Source organism: Erythranthe guttata, chromosome 11 (genome assembly GCF_056151865.1).
Source record: "Erythranthe guttata isolate IM_541 chromosome 11, IM_541, whole genome shotgun sequence".
Lineage (NCBI taxonomy): Eukaryota > Viridiplantae > Streptophyta > Magnoliopsida > Lamiales > Phrymaceae > Erythranthe > Erythranthe guttata.
This window is the reverse complement of record NC_142543.1, coordinates 15,818,542-15,841,417: the sequence shown is the minus strand read 5'-3', so window position 1 is coordinate 15,841,417 and position 22,876 is coordinate 15,818,542. Positions and strand designations below refer to the sequence as shown.

The window sequence follows — 22,876 nt, the reverse complement described above, 5'->3', positions numbered from 1 at the left end:
ATTTAATACAGGAAAACATAAACGAAATCGAAACACGACAAAAAGATAACAGAAATGACGATCGAAATCAATATATACAAGGCTTCATTACCCTAGAAGAAAATGTTCTTAGTTCATAACAAACATAATGTCAAAAGAATGTACAAAGGAAATGAAGAACAAAACGTAAAGAAATTGCGTAAGAAAAACCCAAGTCGAAACCCCCGTTGATGATTCCCGTGAAGAACTGTCGAAAACCGTAAAAAGTCGAAGAAGGAATGAAGAATGAAAGGGCCTTTCTATTTATAGTGAAATGCAAAGCTTCCTCAAGAAGCTTTGCAAAACAAAATATCTTTCTCAAAAGGCGTGCCCAGATCGCGATTTGGGTTGTTTGGATCGCGATCTGGCAGCCTCGGGGAACTGCCCACCGCCATGCAAGATCGCGATCCAGAAATGTGTATCGCGATCTGGGTCTTCAACATTTCAGCACTGTAAGACCCCCCCAGATCGCGATACGGATTGCTGGATCGCGATCTGGATCTTCAACATTTCAGCACTCTAAACACCCCCCAGATCGCGATACGGATTGCTGGATCGCGATCTAGATCTTCAACATTTCAGCACTGTAAACACCCCCAGATCGCGATACGGAATGTCAGATCGCGATCTGGGTCTTGATCCATTTTCGTTCTGTGACAACCCCCAGATCGCGATCCGGAGATGTCAGATCGCGATCTGGGTCTTCTTGGCCCCAAAATTGGCTTGAAAATTCGGTTTCGCTTTCAAATGGCTTCGACTCGGCAAAAATACCTAATAAAACCCTGAAATAGAAATAAAACAAGAAACGCAATAATATATACAAATAAAGCCAAAACTCGAAGATTTGATAAGCAAAAATCGTGCAAAACGAACACTTATCAATAATCATCAGGTAACTATTTAGCATTTATTGCTGAAGAAACTTACGCAAATTTGCTCGTTAATATAATGGATTTGAAATACTTACAACAACAAGCTATATTGGCACCTAAAAAAAAAGTTGTTGAGAAGGTTAACGATTACATGTTGTCTTTGGTTCCAGAAGATGAAAGAGTTTGTCTTAGTTTCGATAGTCCCTGTATGGCGAATGAGAGTGTCGACTCACATCATGACATTCATACTCCAAAGTTTTTGAATACTATTACATCTTAAGGTCTGCCAAACCATGAATTAAAGCTGAAGACAGGTGTTCACGTTATGTTGTTGAGAAATATAGACCAGCCCAATGAGTTGTGTAATGCTACAAGATTGACCATTACTCGGTTGGGAAATCGCGTTCTGGAAGCAAAAATAATATCACGCTCTAATGTCGGACATAAGGTCTTCATTCCAAGATTGTCGTTAACACCGTCAGACAGTAGAATTTCGTTTCACTTTCAGATGAGGCAATTTCCCATTGTTCTTTCCTTCGTTATGACAATAAATAAATTCCAAGGTCAATATCTCCAAAATGATGGTCTATATCTTGAAAAGCATGTTTTCTATCACGGATAACTATACGTAGCTATTTCGAGGGTTACCAGTCGCTATTGTTTGAAGATACTTATGCTGACAAAGAATGAAATACTTTAAAAAATACAACAAACGTTGTTTATAAAGAAGTATTTCAAAATTTAAGGTAATTTTTTATTTACAGTTTTTCATATTACTTGTTATGTAAGCCTATATTCAATTATGCATAATGTGTTCTTATTGTTTTGCAGAGTGAGACGATGCAATATCATTGAATGAATGTATTGCCTCTCAGTTCGAATTATCACACAATATCAAAGGTTATTGTTTTCCGAAAATTTGTTTAGTATTTTTCCTTCTTTTCAATATTTTTTTGTGTTATTTGAACTCATATATGATGGTAATGGGAATTGTTAACCTGCAATAATGTCTTGGGTATCTCATACCTGTGAAGTGCATGCATTTCTGAGCAGTTAAAGTGAGATTTTTAAGTGTTTTTTTATTATAGATTTTTAAGTGTAAGAAGCAGCAAATGTGCATTTTATTTGTGATAATTTGTAGTTTATTACTTCGAGTTAATAATTGTGTTGTTGTTGTATGATTTCATTGAAATATGTAACCCTGTGCAATGCACGGCTTCGATTACTAGTTTTTATACATAAAGTACGAAACACTATGGCAATCTAAAAAATCATAATGGCATATTTGTAATTTGTTGGGAAAAAAATTCATCTCCTATTTCCCACTCATATTTTACTTTCATAGCAAATGAGATTTGCAAACCGGCTGACAAAATCCGAATCTACTTGGATAGTTTTATTTTTTCATTTCCTTTTAAGTTTTGCAATTTATTTGTAAATCTTTCTGTTTTACACACACCGATGTGAATTGTTTTTATTAAAATTATCGAGAAGAGTAAAGCAAAATATCTCTAGCTCACACACACACCAATGTGATTTTTTTTTAATTTAATTCTTTTGTACTACCTAATTTAACATTTTTAATGTTATTTTGGTAATTTAAATTTTACAACTAAATATTTTAATATTATGTGATTTAATTTTTTTAATAAAATTTAATTACTATATATTTAAATTATATTCCATTTTGCAATGCTACCCGTGAGAATTGCTAGTAATATTTAAACAAAACGTGCAAATACACAAACGGATTCATTTTAATATTGATTAATTAAATAGTGAAAAAAGTAGTTGTACCAATTTTGATTGGATTTAAGAAACAAGAATTCTTCAAAAAAATAAATAATAAAAATGTAAAAGTAAAACATTGTATATTTGAATACAGCTAACCCAACCGTGCAAATTGCGGCACTCTCGTATACTTTTTCAAACAGTCAAAAAAGTCATTTTCGAAGAGCACTCGAAACTCACATGAAATATCATCGAAACAACCCATGCAAATGCAAACTAAACAACATCCTCTTCTCCTATACACACACACACACACATATATATATATATATATATATATATATACCTATACAATAGTTATTAAATCACACCCAAAACACACACACACACACACATGGATCCAAAGATGAAACACAAACACAAACAATATTGTTCCGACAGGGCAAAGGCGGCGGCGGCCTGCAAAAGGCACCCGAAACACAGGCAATCGGCCGGAGTTTGCTCCATTTGTCTAAATGAAAAGCTCTTAAAATTAAGCAATAATAATAATAAGAAAGTTTTTTCCAAAGTAGTGGCAAATTACTACTCTCGATCTTCTTCTTCGGATCTTTCTACTTTGTCTTCTTCGAACGAATCTTCATATTCGTCTCCCGTAAAGAATAACCGTGTGGAATTTTATGAAGCCGGAAAATCGAAGAGGGTTTTCAAGAATATTGAAGTTCTCAAAAAGAGTAGGTCAATGGCTTTTTTCTTTCAACGAAGAAAAGACGACGATGAGAATTACGAGAAGAAAGTTGAAATGAAAAGAGGGTTTTGGTCGAAATTGTTTATGTTGCCACGAAGAAACGTGAAGTTGACGCGCTCTAAAACTACGAGAGAAAGGGTTATTACAACAGCTTATTGATGGTGATAATTTGTGTATAGGTTTTTCCCATGGAGCTATGTAGGGTTTTTTTTTTTTTTTTGGCTAGATTTATAATCATTTCTTAATTTGTTTTGTTATGATCATAAATATATATTGGTGATATATGAAAAAACAAATTTTTTTTTTTTTTAACAGAAAAAACCAACAACTTCATTAGTACTTCAAAATCACGGAGCCATAACAACGTTTAGACTTACATATAACAAAAACCGAATAATGATCTTTAGATACAACGGGGTTCGAAAACGCCACATTACCATCAAAACATATTTCTTCATTAGTCTTAAGAGAAGTTCCTTTCTTAGCCAAAATATCAGCAACCCCATTCAGCTCCTTGTAGCAAAAGTTTAATCTTGTATTATCAAATTCGTCGATGAGAATCCAAGCGTCCTTGAAAAGCTTCATAAAAAACCCAAATTTTTCTTTCAACTGTAGACGTAGATTAAATCGATTTTTTTTTTTTTTTTTTTTTTTTTTGACATATAAATCAATTTTTTTTTAATGTATTTTTCATCTTTTCAATTTATGGTACTTTAGCCTCTAATTTCCCTTGTTTTGGAAGAATACATACACATACATAATCAAAATACATAAAAAAAAAATCATTCAATTACTTTTTATGTTTAGCATTTTCATAAATTTGATTAAAGAAAATTATTTTTTACTAAAAATTCAAAGCCTCACGTTGAAAAATTTAATATAATCAAAATACAAGTTCTTGGAAATTGATGTCAATGTGCATGGTTGATTAGGTCAATAAGAAACTATACAATAATTAAAGAATTTCTAATTGGGTCTATGAAATGATTAGTCAAAAGGTTTGACCATGGAATATTGGGATACATATTTCACACCATCAAATTTGAATTTTTTGTAATAAAAAGCTTTTTTCCTTAAAGTTAAAGCTTCACGGGAGGTTTTGTAGTCGAAATATATAATTTAAAAAAAATAATATATATGGGTTAATATGGGTAAATTACACCGATACCTCTGAGGTATGTTAAAATAACTTTGAGGTCCATGTGGTATCGATAATTACACTCACCCCATGAAACATAGTTAGAAACTCTAATGGAATAATGCGTTAGATACGTTATTCCGATAAAGTTCGAACGGACTATTAGTTTCAGGAAGTGGTGGAAACAACAAAGAACTATGGGTGATTTGAGAAACGTATCTCCACCACTAGCTAAAGTAATTAATCTATTAGAACTCTATCAGAATAACATATCCAATGTATCGATACCACAAGAACCTTAAAGTTATTTTAACATACCTTAGAGGTGTGAGTGTAATTTACCCAAAAAAAAAAAAACCGACGAGTAGTCATTTTTTTAAAACGAATTGTTCGAAACGGTGACGAACTTTAAATATGATGAGAAAAATAGAGTTAGAGAGAAAATTATATAGACAAAGACTACTTGACCGGAAAGAAGAGAAAGTACTATTATATGAGAAAATAGGCCGGGTCTACTTGTTTGACATTTCAAAAATTGTGTCGCACCAATTTGAATCCGAATGGATTATGGGTAAGATCCATGGGTCATTTGGTAGACTCGCTTCCAAATGGTTTCGTCCCAAAAATTGGAAAAATTACAATTCACCTTTTAAATTTGCACCGATTTCAAATTTTTTCCCTCATGTTTATATAAAAAAAAAAATTTAGTTGCTCATATTTCAATAATTTACTATTTTTTGTCATTTTCGTGAATTTATCGTTAGTCCGTCAGTACGAGAGTGATGGGCACAAAATGTGTTTGTTTCTGAACATTAGGAAAAAAATATAAAATCGGTGCAAATTTAAGCGATGAAAATTCAAAGCCTTAATCGAAATTCGATCTGATCGGATCCGAACCTCACATAATCTAGATATGTGCCCTCCAAAGCTTGGGTGCCCCAAGAGCCAAGACATAAAGGCTCAAGATTGAGCTATTTATTTAGCTCGTTATTACTCATTCAGCATCGGCTTTCTCGTGTTTCGAATATTGCACTTTGGACTAACATTTTTCATTCATACCATAAATTGATTCTAAACATGTAGAAAATGATCTTCATATCTATTCATTATACAGATTCCATTAATCCAAAGTATTTCTCCCTTTACACAATATACCATACAATTTATTGTTCGTTTAAAGTTGTTCATAACTCTACAAAATCAATTTTAGACATGAGTGGGCGGTTACGTAGTATTATTTCCTTTTTAAACGAAAAAATGCATTAAACGAAAGAGGAAGAAGAAAAATCGAGAAAACGAAAAAAAGCTTTAATACTAATAAAATAAAGAAATAATAAATTACGAAAAACAATTAGCACCAACAAAGAAGTACAGAAGCTCCTTCTCCATTTCATTGCCTTCAAAAACATCCCCAAAATGCTAATATTATGTAAGTACAAAACCCGCACACACCGCAAAACTAAATATACGAGACCACGAAACGCATACATGGTGGTCTTAAAAGATGAATTAATCCAGCAATTACAGCAGCATCGTTATCCGTATATGATTCAGAACGGTCTTAGGGAAGGTAGATAGATAGATACACACATGGTATATATGTATCCATACACTATATATAAGCAACAGCTCTTCAATTCGATTTCTCGGATGAATCTTGTTGACGGGAATGCCAAGCATTAGAGTAAGCTGAAACGGCTGATCCTGTTATGGAAAACGAATGCTTTGCGAGCCCTACGCTTTTGTTTGCCGCCACCCATAAGGTCCAAAAGAATCCAATCCAACCTAAAATCGAAAAAAATAAATAAAATGTTCATGTCAGTAATTTTTTTGTCTCGACTATGTTGTTTGTATGTATAATGATACGAGAAATGTTCATATGAGTGGGAAAAAGAAAAACAAACACAGAATAATTATCTGAACAACGTATTTTAGATGTGAGTGAAAGAAAGATATACGACTTTATATTGCATGAATTAATTAACGCCTAAACTCGAGAAGAACACACTAAAACGGGTAAAAGAGGCTGCAAAGACATGTACATGGAAATGGGAATTTTCCGGAAGTAGAATATGCCATCAATTTTCGAGTAATTACTTGTGAAAAATTAACGGTTATAGGCCACTAATAAAGGCAATTATTTTTTTTTAAATAAAAATTCAGTACCTGTAGCTATAAGAACAGCAATAACTGCTGAAATTGTAGCAGTGGAAATGGCAAATACAGCTACAGATAAAGCCCCAATATAAATAGCTGCAACACATGTAAAGAATAGAGCCAAGAATCCACCAGCCGCTGCTAAAGAAACGAGAAGAGAAATGACTACGGCATTGAATGTTGCCGCTACAAAGAAAAGCATAAACACTAGCAATCCTGTCAACGAGAGTAGAGCGATAGTCCCCGCCTGCGTCAATAATTAAGTATTCAGACAATAAATATTATTAAAAAAAGAAAAAAAAAAGTACATCGAAGAAAAACTATGGTATAATTTCAAGAATAAAGGCTAAATGGTAGATTATTGCTACATGAAATATGAAACGGAGAAATCAAGTTGATACAAGAGAACTGACAAATAAATACATGCACGTACAAGCAAATCGAACGTCCCAAACCTTCGTTCGACTAATCGCCAGCTCATAATATTCCTTAGTATGAACGAAAAATTAACTCCACCTTAATCTTATCTACACTTTGTCTCTTGGCAAGTAACAATAACGAGCACGTTACTCAAGAGATAATTAGTTGCGAAAGTTATCACTCAAAATTTTTCGTTATCAATTGTGAATTACACAAATAGACAGCCACATAAGCATTAGACAGTTGTTTTATACTCGCCTTTGCAGCTCTCTTAATATAGTTAAATATTAATGCCAATTTCCATATTCATGTTTCTAATTCACGCTTAAATACTAACATACACAAAATTACCTCTTCTTTAAGATTCATCATGAATCGTCTTCTACTACAAGGTTAAGAGATAAATAAACCAACTTGCATTCATACATAAAAAGTCGAAAATGTTTCTTTCAACAACAACATTCGAATTTTCTTAAAAAAATGTCGAGTCAAAAGAGGTATTGTACTCCACACTCCTCATTAATATTTTACCGTCTAGCTTTCGTCGACATAGTTATTGTTGCAGAAGAACATCAATTCAAACACCAATGCCATAAATAAAAGTATTCCCAAAATACATTCTTAAATTGGTGAGAATACATCACACAACAAAAATATCCTTTCACTATTTTTGTTTTGTCATTAATATATTTATTATACTAATTTTTCACTCTTAGGATCATAATCATAGAACATCTAAATATCAGAAAAACCTCCCCCAAAAAATTAAAAAAATAATAAATAAATTAAATATTCAGAGAAAACGAAGACGAAATTGAAAGGAAAATTAATTATCCATGGCGAGTAAAATAAAAAATCAAAAACTCACGGAAACAACGAACAAGGCGCGAAAAGTGCCGCCGCGGCGGGTCCAGTCGAGAATACGTTGACCGGTGTTCACCGACGCCTCGCGAAGCAGAGGAATATTGACGGCGAGCGACGATTTAATCCTCTGCGCAAGAGGAGCCGGCGAATCGGAGTCCGGCGAGAAAACGGCGGCGATCAAACGGTTGAAAATGGTGAAAAGCGTCAACTCATCATGCGTCTCTTCTTCACCGTCGCTGACATCATCGACGACCAAGGCTCCGTGGGGCTTCTTCGCATCATCGTCCGCCATTTTTTTGTTTTTGTATTTTTATCTCTCACTCTGGAGTGTGTGAAAGTGTGTGAGAGAGAAGTGGGCTTTTGCTGAAGAAGATCTGAGTGAAGAAAAAATCTAAGCACTGATTGGTAACGTCGGTAGCTGAATTTGATTTGGTAGATTGAAAAAAATTGGGAGTATTGGGGACAAACGGTGAAAGGGAAATGGGATAAATCTGTTTTGACACGTGGACGGGCATGGTGGCAGCCAGCTGGCACCCCTCCACATTTTTACTATATTAAAACTCTACTTTCTTTAATTTTTAGGTATTATTAAACTTAAATAATTCTATCCTCTTTAAAAATAGAAATTACAGTCAAACCCCTGAGGTAAGTTCATATTACGAAAATCCCCTTCCTGTTTAAGTAATTACAACAACGCCTCAACTATAAATCTTTTTGCAAATGAACACCCTTATGGTGTCAAATTTAGTGGAATCTTCTAGAATATATAGAATATTCTCAAGTTTGTACCCGTTTTATTCCATTTGAGCTCCACATTTTGAAGCGAGTTCATCATAAGACGTGTTTTTTGACTCGTATATATGCTGCATAAAAACTGCCTTTTTACACAAAATGAGTATAAACTATAGAACATTCCACGAAATCTTGAAGATTATGTTAAATTATATATACCATAAGGATGAACGTATAAGAAAATTCATAATTGATAGAGGCAGTTGTAATTAACTAATTATCAAAGCATAAGGGATTTTTTTTTCATAATTTGATTTTACTTCAATTGTGGTTTTAATTTACCCTTCAAAATAACTTCAGTGAACGAGTAACAGTTCAGAATTCTCAATTTCTCATGCACTAGCAAAGTTCTTCGTCAACTAGTGTTATTTGTATAAAAATAAACATTCACAAATATATCAAATAATAAATTTAATAAATATTTTAATTATTTATTTATTTCGAGTTAACCATATTGAACTCAAACACGGGTAGTAGAACCTCTCGAGTTTAATAAAATGATTCAAATTAGACCCTATTCACAATTAACTAGGCTTGATTAAAATAAGGGTAATGATATACGCAGGCCAAATTAAACATTCAGGCACTTTTTTACCATGATTTTTTACCTTCTTACCATAACTATTTACCTTTTGTACTATTCCTACCAAATCCTATAAAATATAAAACTCAACATTCAAAGTGAAAAATTTCAGATATTCAACAATTTTTGCGATGGATCCAAACAACCTAGACCCGAATGTAAGTTTTTCGTTTTTTTCCCACAATATTATATGCTCGTGTGAATTTACGCGAGCACTTGGCAAGTGCTCGTGTAAATTCACACGAGTAGATGAATTTTATTTTTTATTCATGTGCTCGTGTGAATTTACGCGAGCACTTGGCAAGTGCTCGCGTAAATTCACACGAGCACAAGAACGAATTTTTTTTTTTTTTTTAATTCGCTCGTGTGATTTCACACGAGCAGAGAAGGTTTGCTCGTGTGAAATCACACGAGCAGAACTTCTCTGTTCGTGTGAAATCACACGAGCAAGGCAAATTTTTTTTTTTTTTTTTTTTTTTTTGAGTTTTATTCTTTAGTTTTATAATTTGCTAACTACATTAATATAAAACAGGAAGTATACATAGATGTGGATGAAGATATTGAAACATTTGAGCTACATGATTTCAGTGAATTTTTCACAATTTCGACTGCATTTGATAGTAAAGATGCACTAGTCGAGTGAGCGATGAATATGGCCATCAGTCAAGGACATGAGATTAGGCGACAGTCTTACCACGAGGGCCGACAATATTTGACTTGAAAAAGAGCCTATAAGAGTCGAGGAAAAAATGCAGAGGTCAAAACAAGCCGGAAGTCCGGTACAATAAAGTGTAAATGCCCTTTTGCGCTATGGGGTAAAGAGGGTCGTGATGGATTATGGCGCCTTACCATCAAAAATGGAAATCACAATCATAATCCTCATAAATATCCACAAGGACTACGTTCGCTAAGTCGCCTGACTGAAGAGCAACGAGAAGTGACAAAGATACTGAAAAAGAGCCATGTGAAGCCGAAAGAAATTTTGCATCATCTGAGACAGATGAATCCGGATACGGCTGCGGCCTTGAGAGATGTGTACAATGAATCACAGAAAATTAGACGAGAGGAAATGAAAGGAAAAACAGTTATACAACATCTGTGGCACGAACTAAGTGAGAGTGGATACAGCAAATGGCATCGAACAAATCCAGCTGGTGATGCAGTGCAAGACGTTATGTTTGCGCACCCTAATTCAATAAAGCTTTTGCAGTTATTTCCATACGTCATCTTGATGGATTGCACGTACAAGACTAACAGGTAATAATTATTTAAATGTGAATTACATTTATTATATTATATTATATTATATATAAGAGTTGACTAAATTATAATTACCTTCATGTAGATATGAAATGCCTCTTTTGGAGATCATTGGGGTTACTCCCGTGGGAAGGAACTTTACTATTGCCGTTTCTTTTATGTCACGTGAAGATGAGGACACTTATGCATGGACATTGCGATGTTTGCGAGACATATTACCAATCGGGATAGAACCATAAGTGATACTGACAGATCGTGAGTTGGGCCTACTGAAAGCATTGCCAAACGTGTTTCCACATTCGCATCACATGTTATGTTTATATCACATAAACAGAAACGTTGAGGCAAACGCGTCAAAATTCTTGGGTAACACCAAGTTGGGTGTACTGTTCCGGAGGACGGTGTGGGCAAAGTTAGTCGAATCTGAGACTGAGGAAGAATACGAATGCAACTATAGAGAGATAGTTAGTTTGTACGGGCAATATCCGAAGTTGATAACTTACCAATGAAACGTGGTTGATTTATAAGGAGAGATTTGTTAAGTGTTGGACCAACAACATCGTTCATTTCGGTAACACGACGACTAACAGGTATATAAATTGATTTTACTATAAACTCGTTACGTACAATCTTTTATACACATGTTACATTTATTGATTATTTGAGTGTTTTCTCGAAACAGGGTAGAGAGTGCACATCGTGCATCGAAGCGTTGGATCCAAACATCGACTGGAGCTATGGATACAGTTCAAAATGCACTAGATGCGCAAGTTGACCTTCAAATTAATGAATTGAAGGTGGAAAACGAAAGCAGTAGAACAGTCAGGATGTACAGTACTTCACTGTCGTGCTTCGGTGCTTTGGTATGTAACGTATCACACAAAGCACTGGACCTGTTGGATAAAGAGTACGAAAAGTTGGAAAAGAATCCGGATAGTTGCAACTGTTACCTAAGGCGAACCCACGGACTCCCGTGTGCGTGTATGATTGCATTTAAAATTGCTGAGGGAGATACTTTTTATCCGCAACAGTTACATCCATTCTGGAGAACGTTGGTTGTCGAGCCGAACTCGGATCCATGGGAGGACGAGGAGGAACCGTTTGATCGCACAGTTGCAATTAAGAAAGTTCTTCTCGATGAGTTCGAGAAGTTATCAAACAAAGATTACATGTCCCTAAAAAATGCGGCCGACTATTTACGGGACCTTAATAATCCTTCTTCAACGCATTTACAAGAGCCGTCATTTGTGAAGGCTAAGGGACGACCTAAGAATAACTCGATGAAGAGGAACTTGTCCGGACATGAGCACATGATGAATCGGAAGTCCGAAGTTAAATCTTCTTCGGGCTCTAAGGGTCGCAAAACCCTGACCGAAAGGACCCCACAGTCAAAATTTGAAGCTGGTACGCCTGAGTCAAAGGTTAAAGGTTGTCCTCGCGGACGTACTAAATCGACTGAAGAATCAGTTGTTACTGCCGGGGACCGGGTCAATTTCTTTTCCTTCCTTCCTCCGTTTCTCGCACAGTCCGTAGCCTCATATGTTAATGTGAGGGCCGATGAAAATTGTGGCTACCGGTGCATAGCCGAAGTTGTTTACGGCAGTCAAGAGAGATGGCCACAAGTCAGAACTGACTTGGTTGAGGAGTTTATGGAGCGTTCAATCTATATGCTACTATTTTTGGTGGGGATGAGGGGGGTCGAAATACAGTCGCTGATTATATCTTGACATGCAGTCATGAGAGGGGACCGGCGCCACGGACGAAATGGATGTCAACAGATATGGGGTTGGCGATCGCTACAAGATACAACGCAATGGTATTAATATTCACTGAACGGGGTAGTATCACTTACCTACCACTAGTTGGGAACCCCGCTTTATCACGTATTATTCCTATGTCGCTACATAACGATCATTTTATGATCATACGAGTACCGGTTTCATGCCCTCTTCCTCGTCTCCATCCTCAGTGGAGGTATTTTGCAGCTCCCAATTTACTACCTCTACGAGATTTTTACGCGGATCGACTTGCTTTTTGGACGACGTTGACTTCTAGGCATAGGTAGTACTGTATTATTGTAATTTTGTTTACGTTGTTATCGGACTTACTTATTTAGTTATTTGTACGGATTATAATTATGTTGTATCGAACGAAATTATATTTTAATTTGTATTATTAACGAATTAAAATAAGAAAAAAAAAAATTATAGCTCTGCTCGTGCGTTTTCACACGAACAGAGGTGTTCTGCTCGTGTGAAAACGCACGTGCAAAACGCCTCTGTGCGTGTGAAAACGCACGAGCGTATTTCCACGTCATTTTTTTTTTTATTTTTTATTTTTTTCATTTTTTGTTTTTATAAAAAAACCAAAAATAAAATAAAAAATTTAATACGCTCGTGCGTTTTCACACGCACAGAGGCGTTTTGCACGTGTGTTTTCACACGAGCAGAACACCTCTGTTCGTGTGAAAACACACGAGCAGAGCTATAATTTTTTTTTTTTTTTTTTTTTTTTAATTCGTTAATAATACAAATTAAAATATAATTTCGTTCGATACAACATAATTATAATCCGTACAAATAACTAAATAAGTAAGTCCGATAACAACGTAATTAAAATACGGGCAAATAAGAAAAAACCGCAAATCCAAAATGAAACATCCGTACAAAAAACTAAATCCGAAAACAAACAACAAATCACAACACACGAATACCAATTGTCAGGTGCAAAAAATCCGAAGCTAATACACAAATAGGTAACATGTCCTACTGTCCACCCCTCGACCCCCGACCCCGAGTCCTCGGACCTCCCCCGCGACCCCTCCTAGGTAAGAGACGCAAATAGTGGGCATGTGGCGTCAACAAGTCCCTCAACTGCGGCTGAATGCTCAGGAATGCCTCTGTTGCGTCGTCACCAGTCAAACCGAACACGATCGGAACTAGGAACCGAGCTATGTCGTTGGCGAACGGCTGGTCTGGCGGCATCGCAGCAACAACCCGTTCTGCAGGCGGAACTCTATCAGGGTTGCTAATGAGCCGGTGCGTCCGCTCGATGTACCACTTCATGTACTCCTCGGCAACTGTTTCCGGCGGCCAGGCTTCAGGGTATTGCGACAGGTCAATGAAGTTGGCGTACTCGTTCTGCCACATGCCGCCAGGAGCGTGGAAAGTGACTTTGTATCCCGCGCCAAACAAGCCGCGGTTATGTGGCAAGTTCGATTCAATTATCGGGAATGGAATAGTCTGGACTCTTCCAAACTGCCGCAACGCTCGGTCGGGCATGTACGGCTCCACTATATCCATGAACTGTATCGTGCCATAATACATGCTCCGAGGATGTAAGTAATGTGCACCGGTACCATACGGGGTCCAACAAACCTAAGCATATTTTAAACTAATTAGAAAAATCCGTAACTCTACTATAGACATAATTAGAAAAACTAAAATTATTACTCACATCTCTTTCGGTAATGGCGTCGAGTATTTTCCGGTATTCCTGCAGCGTGGTTTTATTGCCTCCACCATGGGCCCACCTTCTGCATCGAGGCTCAAACTCGGCATATGAACAGGAAAGAGGTGGTCGAAAGCAGGGGAAATGCTCAAAGATCCAGCACTGCAAACAAACACCAATAAATAAATAAATAAAATAGAAGTTTAAATAAATAAATAATTACTAATAAAGGTACACGTACCAGAAGGAGAATAACACATCCACAGAGACTGTTCATCCCAGCGCGGGTGGCAATACCCAATTGGCGGTACATGTTTGCTAAGCATGCCGAAGCCCACGAATACTTGCCGACATTATCGAGATCGTTGGTAAAATGGATCCACCACGACTTCATGTTACACGCTGTTTTGTCTACAAACAAAACAGACCCAAGCAGAAACATCAAGTAGCCCTTCATCTTCTTCTCGTCTGTGGCGGAGGGAAGGGTCAACTGATCTCTCACCTTAACCCAACCAACTCCCTTGTTTCGAAACATCTCATTGGTGTCCATCAGACCGAGACCCAATACAGATGCAAGACTCTGTGAGCACTCTTCTACCGGGCGAATTTCAGACACTGCTGGTCCGTCCAGCCGCAACCCCAGGATGAAAGCGACATCGTGGAGCGTGATCGTCATCTCGCCCCATGGCATGTGGAAACTGTTCGTCTCCGGCCGCCACCTCTCCACGAAAGCTAGCATGAGGTTCTTGTTCATCTTCTTCAGAAAACAGTCTCGTAAGTGGTAAAAATCTGTTGCCTCCAGCCTCGCAATCATCGTGTTATCCTGCGGGCCGCGGTAGTCCTCGAGTGCTTTGGTCCTCGACTCGCACCGTGTAGTTTCACGGCGCTCCTGAAAAATATTGCATGTATTGTTAGCTAAAAAAAATGAATAATATAAGAATTATGTAAAGCACGTGTTGACAGAAAAATTTACATATCCTTCCCAAATGTACATCGCTATATGCGACTTGAACCATCGCATAAACTCTAAATTTTGCGGCCCTCCCTCGCACGGACCCTCCAAGTACGCCGGACCAGGCAGCTGCGGAAAGGGTAAGGCACGACCAGCTCTACGATCCTGATGTACATCTGCTGGCTCATCATCTTCCTCCACCTCCTCGTCAGTATCCATATTATCTGGATTGTTGTTGTGGTCATCATCGTCGTCGGCATGTGGCAATGTACTACGAGCTAGCTGGAGATCGCGTGTAGGTCGACAGGGTCCGGCTCCAGCTGCAACAGCTTCTCGTCTCAATCTCTCTTCTTCCGGCTGTAACGCTGCTTCTCGAGCTAACTGCTTTCTTCTACTGGCGGAAGCAAGGACATCTCGGTCTCCAATGCAATCCGGATCTTCCGGATTGTCACCCTTTCCGCTCAAGGCTTTCATTAAGCTCTTGCCTTTACCGGCAACTTGACTCATAAGACTTTTCCCCCGGCCTCCTGCCATCTACATTTTTAATAAGCACTTTATTAATATTTCATTTAATAAAAAAAAGCATTTAAATAATGAAACGAAAAAAAAAAAAAATTGGTTCTGCTCGCGCAAAAACACACGAGCATTTCAACAGTGCTCGTGTGAAATCAGGCGAGCACTGTTGAAATGCTCGTGCATTTTTGCGCGAGCAGAATAAATGCAGTTATTTAATTTATTAAAAAAAATAATAATAAATAACATTTTAAATTGCTCGCGTGGATTTACACGAGCGTAGTGGATGCGCTCGTGTAAATCCACGCGAGCAACCCAAAAACCGGTTTTTTTATGCAATAAATTTATAAAAAAAAAAAAAAAAAAAAAAATTCGAACGCGCTCCTGATTTTACGCGAGCGAAGTGGATGCGCTCGCGTAAAATCAGGCGAGCGTTCCCAAGTTTCGATTTTTTTCGTTTTTTTTTCGGATTCGTAATCTACATAACAAGAGGATCGTAAAAACGTAAAAATTACCTCCGATCTGTTGACGATTTGCACGGGCTTTGCGAAAGAAAATCGAAAGGGTAGAGAGAGTTTTTTGAGATTTTACCTTTTGTTTTTTGAGAAATGGTAAAAAATGTGCCTGAATGTTTAATTTGTGCCTGCACAAATCATTTCAGTTAAAATAAAAATGAGTCGAGCATCACACATTGAAAAATCCAGCTTAATTGACAAAGGACAACTCTCACAAAGGTTAAAACACTCTAACTACTCCATCCATCCACCATCTAGAGTAGGTGTGAACAAACAAAATTTTAATTTCAAAATTAAAATAAATAAATGAAGAAGAAAAAGAAAAGAAAGAAAAAGAAAATCGAGCTGATAATAATCATCCTAGACTAAAAATCATAAATACGGTATTTTTTTTCTTTCTAAATGACCGAATATATCAGTTCGTGTACAATACAAACCGAGTAAAACCAAACCGAATTCTTGAACCAAGCGGATAAAAACGTTACAACGACGTCCTTTTGATGTTATGTATACATACTTAGTTTTCCCTAATTTCTCACCATCAGGCCACCGATCTTCAGATCCTTTTGCCTGTGAATCTCTTCGAGTTTTATACTGAAGGTTATTATGTAAGTTATCTGAGCTTTTTGTTTTTAATCTATTTTTTGAAGAGTTACTTATATCCATTATTAATTTATATATTAAATGAGCATTTTTAGAATTTTTAAATATAAATTATCTTATAAATTTTGCAAATTATCAATTTAGCACCTTGTTCCCGAATCAGGATCGAAAAAAACAATATTATGTAAACGAAATTATTAATCTATCGAGGTCGTACTGTACACAGTTCTCAAATTTCTCAAATGGCCATGCAATGTCCCAGTGGGATTCACTCTATAAAATAACCAAAATGGTTTTTTCACACACACATATATATATATATATATATATATATATATATATATATATATATATATATATATATATATATATATATATATATATATATATAATTTAATCAGAACAGAAGAATCAGACGCAGCAGAATAATCAGTCACAGTAATTCAGACGTTTCTTATAACCAAACTTAATCAACACCTGTGATAATATTGCATTTACATTGGCAATCATTAAATATGATACGAATTTGAGTGATATACTGATGCCAATTAATTTGAATAAGCCAAATAATCCACAAGTCATAACTAGGCTAAAAGAACGCTAATTTGGATTGTTACGCATGTATTAAAAAAACTAATAAATGTGCATGGATTACAGAAGAAAATATAGAATGACCAAAATATCTCTGGTATTAATGTTATTTTTATTAATTCTCTCTCTATTAATGAATAGTAATAAGGACAAATTGAGAAGATATTAATTAATGCATTATTGAAATTCTAAAGTGACAGATAATTATATTTGAAACAAGAAAAATTCCCAAAGCGACGGCTAATTTGGAACGGAGGGAGTATAATAAAAGAAAATTATTCACAATTACTAAAAGATGGCGATTAGAACATGCTTAAGAAACCAATTAGCATTCAATAAATCAGGGCGGAAAAGAAAGTTGCAATTTTTCTTTTCCAAAGTGAAAAACTAATTTCAGTTCCGTTCCAAATAAAAAAAGAAAACCCAGAAAACCCGAAAAGCGGAAATTAGAGTTAGAGAACTTGTTTAGAAATCGAAACTTCTCAAAACAAAATTAATTCAGGAGACTTTTCTTTTCTTTTAATTAGAAATTAGAATACAACAGATTCTAATTAGAAATTAGAATACAACAGCCGAATCGTTAACCGATGCGATGCGGTAAGCTAATACTATAAAAATGCAATCTTTCATAATTGACAACCTGCAGCAAAAGAAGCCAAATTCACACACAAAAAAAGACATGATCTCCCAAAATGAATATTCAACGAATTGATTGATGAATTATTTAATCATCAAAATCGAACATGACCTAACTGGTTATGCGTAACTCGACATTTCTTGTTGATAAACATGATTTGCAGAAATTCGATCTCCTACTGATTTTTCATGTTGTGGGTACAGATTAGAGCATGCATATTTATATCTATCGGCAACTCATATGGAAATTGAATAAATTACTTACAATATGGAAAAAAGAAGATATAGTCTAAAAGAAATGAAGAAAAGCTCGACCCATCCAACCGGTCTACATTTTATCGCGGTCCATTTACAGTCGTTTATCCATACAAAACCGAACGAAACCCTGAAACCCGAAAACCCTATGAACATGGTTCCATTGCAATGTCGTCACAAATTCGCAATTCCCCTGTAGAATGGATAACTTTTAATTAAATGCTTGAAGTTTTGATTTTTCCTTTTTTTTACGTAAATCTTTTTTCTAGGGTTCGCTCGGATTGTATTTATTTCCTAGTGGTGGAGGAAATGACCAGGGATAACTTCCTTTGATTAGTTAATATAACTGGAATTACGACACGATAACGTACAAAACAATAGTACAATACTACATAAATCTTGCATACAATGTTTCAAGATTTAATAAAACAAATTAGATAAAATCCAGATTGTTAATACGACGAATCATTTCATGCATAGCAGAGAGAGAGAGAAAAAAAATTGCATTGCCATAGTCGATGTTTATCCGATTGCAAATATGCTTACAAACAACAGTCTATAGATTGTAATGTTGTTAGCAATTAATTTTTTTTTATTTCGTGTCGCACACAAACAACAATGTCAGAGGAACAAAATTCGCTGCTTTAAACTACGGGAATAAAACTCGCAACAGAGACAAGCTTTAAATTACGGGAACGGAATTATGTTTAGCTCTTTCATTTAAGCTCAAAAAAAACCAATATTTGTTCAGTACCAAAGCTCCAATATAAACACAAGACTGCATACTATTTTCTACAAACCACTGAGCATTGAGCATTCTTTCTTGGATCAATCGATACTGATTATCGAGCAAAAAACGAAACAACAAAACGGAGTAAAGCATCATAAATCACTAATCATAACAACAAAATTGATTTCTTTTCAATCGCTCTACAATCAAGTAACATATTTTCGAGCATACATAAATAAATAAACGAAGCCGATAAAATTCGAAGAGTACCTCAAGCTTCTTCGTCTACAAGGCGAAACCCTTGAGATACTCCGGGTCGCGTTTCGCCCTTTCCTGAAACTTCTTAAACCACCGGTCCAGAATATCCATGGGCACAATCAGCTTCGATCCGTCGACGCCGCAGAACGACTGCATAAAATTGAACAAATTCTCCCCAACCTTCATCGCCAGCCGCTCGATCCGCCTCTCCGCCGCCACATCGAGCGACGGCAGCGCGGCCAGATCCTCGACGGAGACGCCGATTTTGGCGGAGAGAGGGGGGGCGTCGGGGGCGGTCAGCTGGGGGACGGTTCCGCCGCCGGGCTCCGGCCAGGGGAGGGAGAGGACGGCGGAGGGGCGGGAGAGGGTGACGGCGCCGCAGAAGAGGAAGGAGCTGCCGGGGGATTGGATGTAGAGAGCTAGGGCTTTGTCGGGAGGGAGGGAGTAGGTGTTGAGGAGGAAGATGCAGATTTCTGTGACGGAATCGTACGATTCTCCGACGAAGTGGTTCATGTCGAGCAGCCAGTGGGTGCCGTCGATTTGTGTGAAGGTGGAGATGTCTAACGGGAAACTCCGGTTCGGAAATACAACTCCGAACATTTGATTTTTTTCTGTTCTTCTGTTCTTCGATTTTTGGTTAGGGTTTACTGGTGCGGTGGATGAAACTGAAAAAGGTTTTGGGGTTTTTTTTGGAGGGGAAGAGAAAGAACGTTCTTTGTGTGGAAGAATCTAGAAACGTCTAGTTGTTGTTGTTAATGGAGAAACAATTGATTTGATATTATAGTTTTTGCTTTGAGCCTATACAAAATTAATCCAAATAAAATTAATCAAACATCGGAGTGGCAGAATCCATAAGGGAGGGTATAGTCGTTTTTGGTGTTGTTTTAAATTCTAGATTTTAAAATGGGGATGTTTTGGGTGTGTAATCGAATTGGGTTGAGCACCACCCAACACGGTGGCACCGACAGGAGGCGCCACTGCCGACAGCAGCACCGACAGGAGACGCCAGCTTCAACGGCGGCAATGATTAATTTAACACTAATGAATAAAATATATAAAATGTTAATAAATTTAATATTTTAATATTTTAATATTATAGTATTTTAAATATTTTAATAATTTAATATTTTAAATATTTATATTTAATATTCTAATATTTTCTGATTTTTAATTTTTTTTACAAAATAAAACATTAATCTTAGTATTAAATTTATTAACATTTTATATATTTTATTCATTAGTGTTAAATTAATCATTGCATATATTTATCTAATCAACACAATAAAATAGTGTACAATCTTAAAAACATGTAGACAAAACAAAAGGAGTTCTAGAAAATAAAAGAGTTATATAAAATAAATAGGTCCAATAAAAGAGTTATATAAAATAAATAGGTCCAAAATGAGTACAAAGACAAAATGAGTACAAGAAAATAAAATTGGCACTATGAAGTCAGTGCCTATGTAAACCAGTGCCACATGCAGGTGCCCGTCTAGTCCTACGCAGCCTACCATCTCGACGAATGTCAGGATCTGCTGGTACATCATTAACAAACTGGGTGTCATCCGGTGGATATGGAACAGGGGAAACATTATACTGTGGTCGAATCCGCTCTCGTAGACTTGAGTATCCCAAATTGAGCTCCAAATGTGGACCCCATGAAGAGAACCGAGTATCAATAGCATGAGGATATGGGGTAGCTAGAGAATCGGACCATGATATAAAACACTAATGGATAAAATATATAAAATGTAATAAATTTAATACTAACATTAATGTTTTATTTTGTAAAAAAAAATTAAAAATTAAAAAATATTAAAATATTAAAATATAAATATTTAAAATATTAAACTATTAAGATATATAATATTAAAATATTAAAATATTAAAATATTACAATATTAATATTAAAAAATAGAGACAAGACGCCACCGGTTGTGGCGTCTCCTGCCTTGCCGCCGTTGGAGCTGGCGTCTCCTGTCGGTGCCGCCGTCGGCGGTGGCGCCTCGTGCCGGTGCCGCCGTGGTGGGTGGCGTTCAACCCCAATTCGATTAAACCCCCAAAACAACCCTATTTTAAAAACTACAATCTAAAACAACACCAAAAAAAAAATTGTCCCGATTATCTTACATCTACACTATATATATGAATTTTTTTTTTTTTTTTTGAGAGTATATATATGAATTTCTAGTATTGGTTCAAATACCTTTTTTTAATTAAATAATAAGCTGAGTTTATTTGCTCTTTATTTTCAAAAATTAGGTCTTTATAAAATGATTGATTTTCTTACTAAAAAAAAATGATTGATTTTCGAAAATAAATCACTTTTATTTGAAATTCTAAAACGACAGTTAATGTGAAACCGAATGAGTATCGGAATTCAGCAATACATTAGTGTTCTACTCCACCTTAAAAAGTATAACAAAATCTTGAATTTTCTTCTAGCATCTTTTAGTATTAGACAAAACAATAAGTTACTTCAATTCAAACTTCAAATCTATAGTCAAGAACAAGGTTGCTCACCCACATAACTAACCATCTCCATCTCTCCTCAATCAATTTTTCTTTTTAATTAATTAAAACCCTTAAAACATATCTACACAAAATACCAAAAACTTTTTACAATAGTAGAAAATAAGTTGGTTAACCACCCCCACCCCCCCACCCCCATTTGACTCCAAAGTTCCTATATAAACCTCAAATCATTTCCTTTATATCCCACAAGCAAAAAATAAAATAAAAACCAACAAAACTACATTTAATATTAAAAAAAAAAAAAAATGGCACAAAAACAAGCTTCAATGGGCTTAGCTGTGATTTTCGCCGCTATGATTTGGGGATGAAGAGATCAGCTGAGAGTTGAACGAAAATATCTATGAGATTTAGTTTGACATAGATTTTGGAGGTAAAATAACTTTTGAAATTCATGATCTTCTATCTTTAAAAAATATTTTAATATTCAAACTTAATTGAATTATTTTAAAAACATTTTTTGATTGCTCAACTGATTGATAATCTTTTCTTTTTAATGATTCGTTTGAACTTAATCAGTTGGAGATTAACCACACACTTAATCAATAATCATCTAATCATTCAAAGAGATGGAAGATTGATTCTTACCTTTTAAGAGAAGAGGAGCTACACCTATAAATAGAGACCTATTGATTCAAGTTCAAAACATTCTAATTTTGAAGAGAGCTTACAGAGTTTCATTTATTTGTTAGGAATTTTGAAATTATTCTCTTGCCCATCAACTTGTTTCACTATATATCTTATATATCTTGAGAGGAATTTTGTGAAGATTTTAGAGAACATTTGTCTTTGTTGCTAGGTTTTGTTGAGTGCGAAGTGCGAAAGAGTGAGACTCTTATAAGCACGTCTTGATAAGTAGGAAATAGTGTTTCTCTTGTAAGCACAATGTTTGTACGTAAGTCGTTAGAGTCTTGTAAGTAGACTTGGCCACGGTTCAGTTCGGTTCCGGTTCCGGTTCCGATTTTGGAGGAAGCGGAACCGAACCGAAAATATCTGGTTCCTTGCGGTTCGGTTCCTAACCGGTTCCTCGGTTCCTAACCAGTCCCGGTTCGGTTCCCGGTTAGAACCGGTAGAACCGTCCGGTTCATAATATATATATATATATATATATATATATATATATATATATATATATATAGAGAGAGAGAGAGAGAGAGAGAGAGAGAGAGAGAGAGAGAGAGAGAGAGAGAGAGAGAGAGAGAGAGAGAGAGAGAGAGAGAGAGAGAGAGGGGGAGAGGGGGAAATTAATATTTTCTATTTA

The 22,876-nt window shown here is 36.0% G+C and overlaps 5 protein-coding genes across 5 annotated transcripts; 2 read left to right on the top strand and 3 right to left on the bottom strand.

Moving 5' to 3' along the window:
* Positions 1-3,027: 3,027 nt before the first annotated feature.
* On the top strand, positions 3,028-3,525 carry LOC105961146 (protein SALT UP-REGULATED GENE C). Its single transcript, XM_012985389.2, has one exon. It carries the CDS (start codon positions 3,028-3,030, stop codon positions 3,523-3,525), a length of 498 nt encoding a protein of 165 aa, XP_012840843.2.
* Positions 3,526-5,855: 2,330 nt separating this feature from the next.
* LOC105961154 (voltage-dependent L-type calcium channel subunit) lies at positions 5,856-8,408 on the bottom strand. The gene is made up of 3 exons (XM_012985394.2): positions 7,950-8,408; positions 6,671-6,908; positions 5,856-6,289 (listed from the first exon to the last, which is right to left on the bottom strand). Exons 1-3 carry the CDS (start codon positions 8,235-8,237, stop codon positions 6,138-6,140), a joined length of 678 nt encoding a protein of 225 aa, XP_012840848.1. The 5' UTR covers positions 8,238-8,408; the 3' UTR covers positions 5,856-6,137.
* Positions 8,409-11,100: 2,692 nt separating this feature from the next.
* On the top strand, positions 11,101-12,763 carry LOC105959690 (uncharacterized). The gene is made up of 2 exons (XM_088825412.1): positions 11,101-11,170; positions 11,263-12,763. Exon 2 carries the CDS (start codon positions 11,318-11,320, stop codon positions 12,305-12,307), a length of 990 nt encoding a protein of 329 aa, XP_088681538.1. The 5' UTR covers positions 11,101-11,170; positions 11,263-11,317; the 3' UTR covers positions 12,308-12,763.
* Positions 12,764-13,070: 307 nt separating this feature from the next.
* On the bottom strand, positions 13,071-16,231 carry LOC105959691 (protein MAINTENANCE OF MERISTEMS-like). Its single transcript, XM_088825731.1, has 5 exons — positions 16,087-16,231; positions 15,004-15,516; positions 14,272-14,919; positions 14,037-14,192; positions 13,071-13,957 (listed from the first exon to the last, which is right to left on the bottom strand). Exons 2-5 carry the CDS (start codon positions 15,514-15,516, stop codon positions 13,346-13,348), a joined length of 1,929 nt encoding a protein of 642 aa, XP_088681857.1. The 5' UTR covers positions 16,087-16,231; the 3' UTR covers positions 13,071-13,345.
* A 1,633-nt stretch (positions 16,232-17,864) lies between these two features.
* On the bottom strand, positions 17,865-19,912 carry LOC105961156 (hikeshi-like protein). Its single transcript, XM_012985396.2, has 2 exons — positions 19,096-19,912; positions 17,865-18,288 (listed from the first exon to the last, which is right to left on the bottom strand). Exon 1 carries the CDS (start codon positions 19,681-19,683, stop codon positions 19,111-19,113), a length of 573 nt encoding a protein of 190 aa, XP_012840850.1. The 5' UTR covers positions 19,684-19,912; the 3' UTR covers positions 17,865-18,288; positions 19,096-19,110.
* Positions 19,913-22,876: the final 2,964 nt, after the last annotated feature.

What these genes read in the sequence shown, in the direction of transcription:
- LOC105961146 (XM_012985389.2), top strand. Translation starts at nt 3,028, where the DNA reads ATGAAACACAAACACAAACAATATTGTTCCGACAGGGCAAAGGCGGCG.
- LOC105961154 (XM_012985394.2), bottom strand. Translation starts at nt 8,237, where the DNA reads ATGGCGGACGATGATGCGAAGAAGCCCCACGGAGCCTTGGTCGTCGAT. An exon ending in GCGCCTTGTTCGTTGTTTCC is followed by an intron (nt 6,909 to 7,949) that starts GTGAGTTTTTGA and finishes TTATTGACGCAG; the next exon opens with GCGGGGACTATCGCTCTACT. An exon ending in TGCTGTTCTTATAGCTACAG is followed by an intron (nt 6,290 to 6,670) that starts GTACTGAATTTT and finishes TTTCGATTTTAG; the next exon opens with GTTGGATTGGATTCTTTTGG.
- LOC105959690 (XM_088825412.1), top strand. Translation starts at nt 11,318, where the DNA reads ATGGATACAGTTCAAAATGCACTAGATGCGCAAGTTGACCTTCAAATT.
- LOC105959691 (XM_088825731.1), bottom strand. Translation starts at nt 15,516, where the DNA reads ATGGCAGGAGGCCGGGGGAAAAGTCTTATGAGTCAAGTTGCCGGTAAA. An exon ending in TGTACATTTGGGAAGGATAT is followed by an intron (nt 14,920 to 15,003) that starts GTAAATTTTTCT and finishes AATATTTTTCAG; the next exon opens with GAGCGCCGTGAAACTACACG. An exon ending in ACGCCATTACCGAAAGAGAT is followed by an intron (nt 13,958 to 14,036) that starts GTGAGTAATAAT and finishes AAATATGCTTAG; the next exon opens with GTTTGTTGGACCCCGTATGG.
- LOC105961156 (XM_012985396.2), bottom strand. Translation starts at nt 19,683, where the DNA reads ATGTTCGGAGTTGTATTTCCGAACCGGAGTTTCCCGTTAGACATCTCC.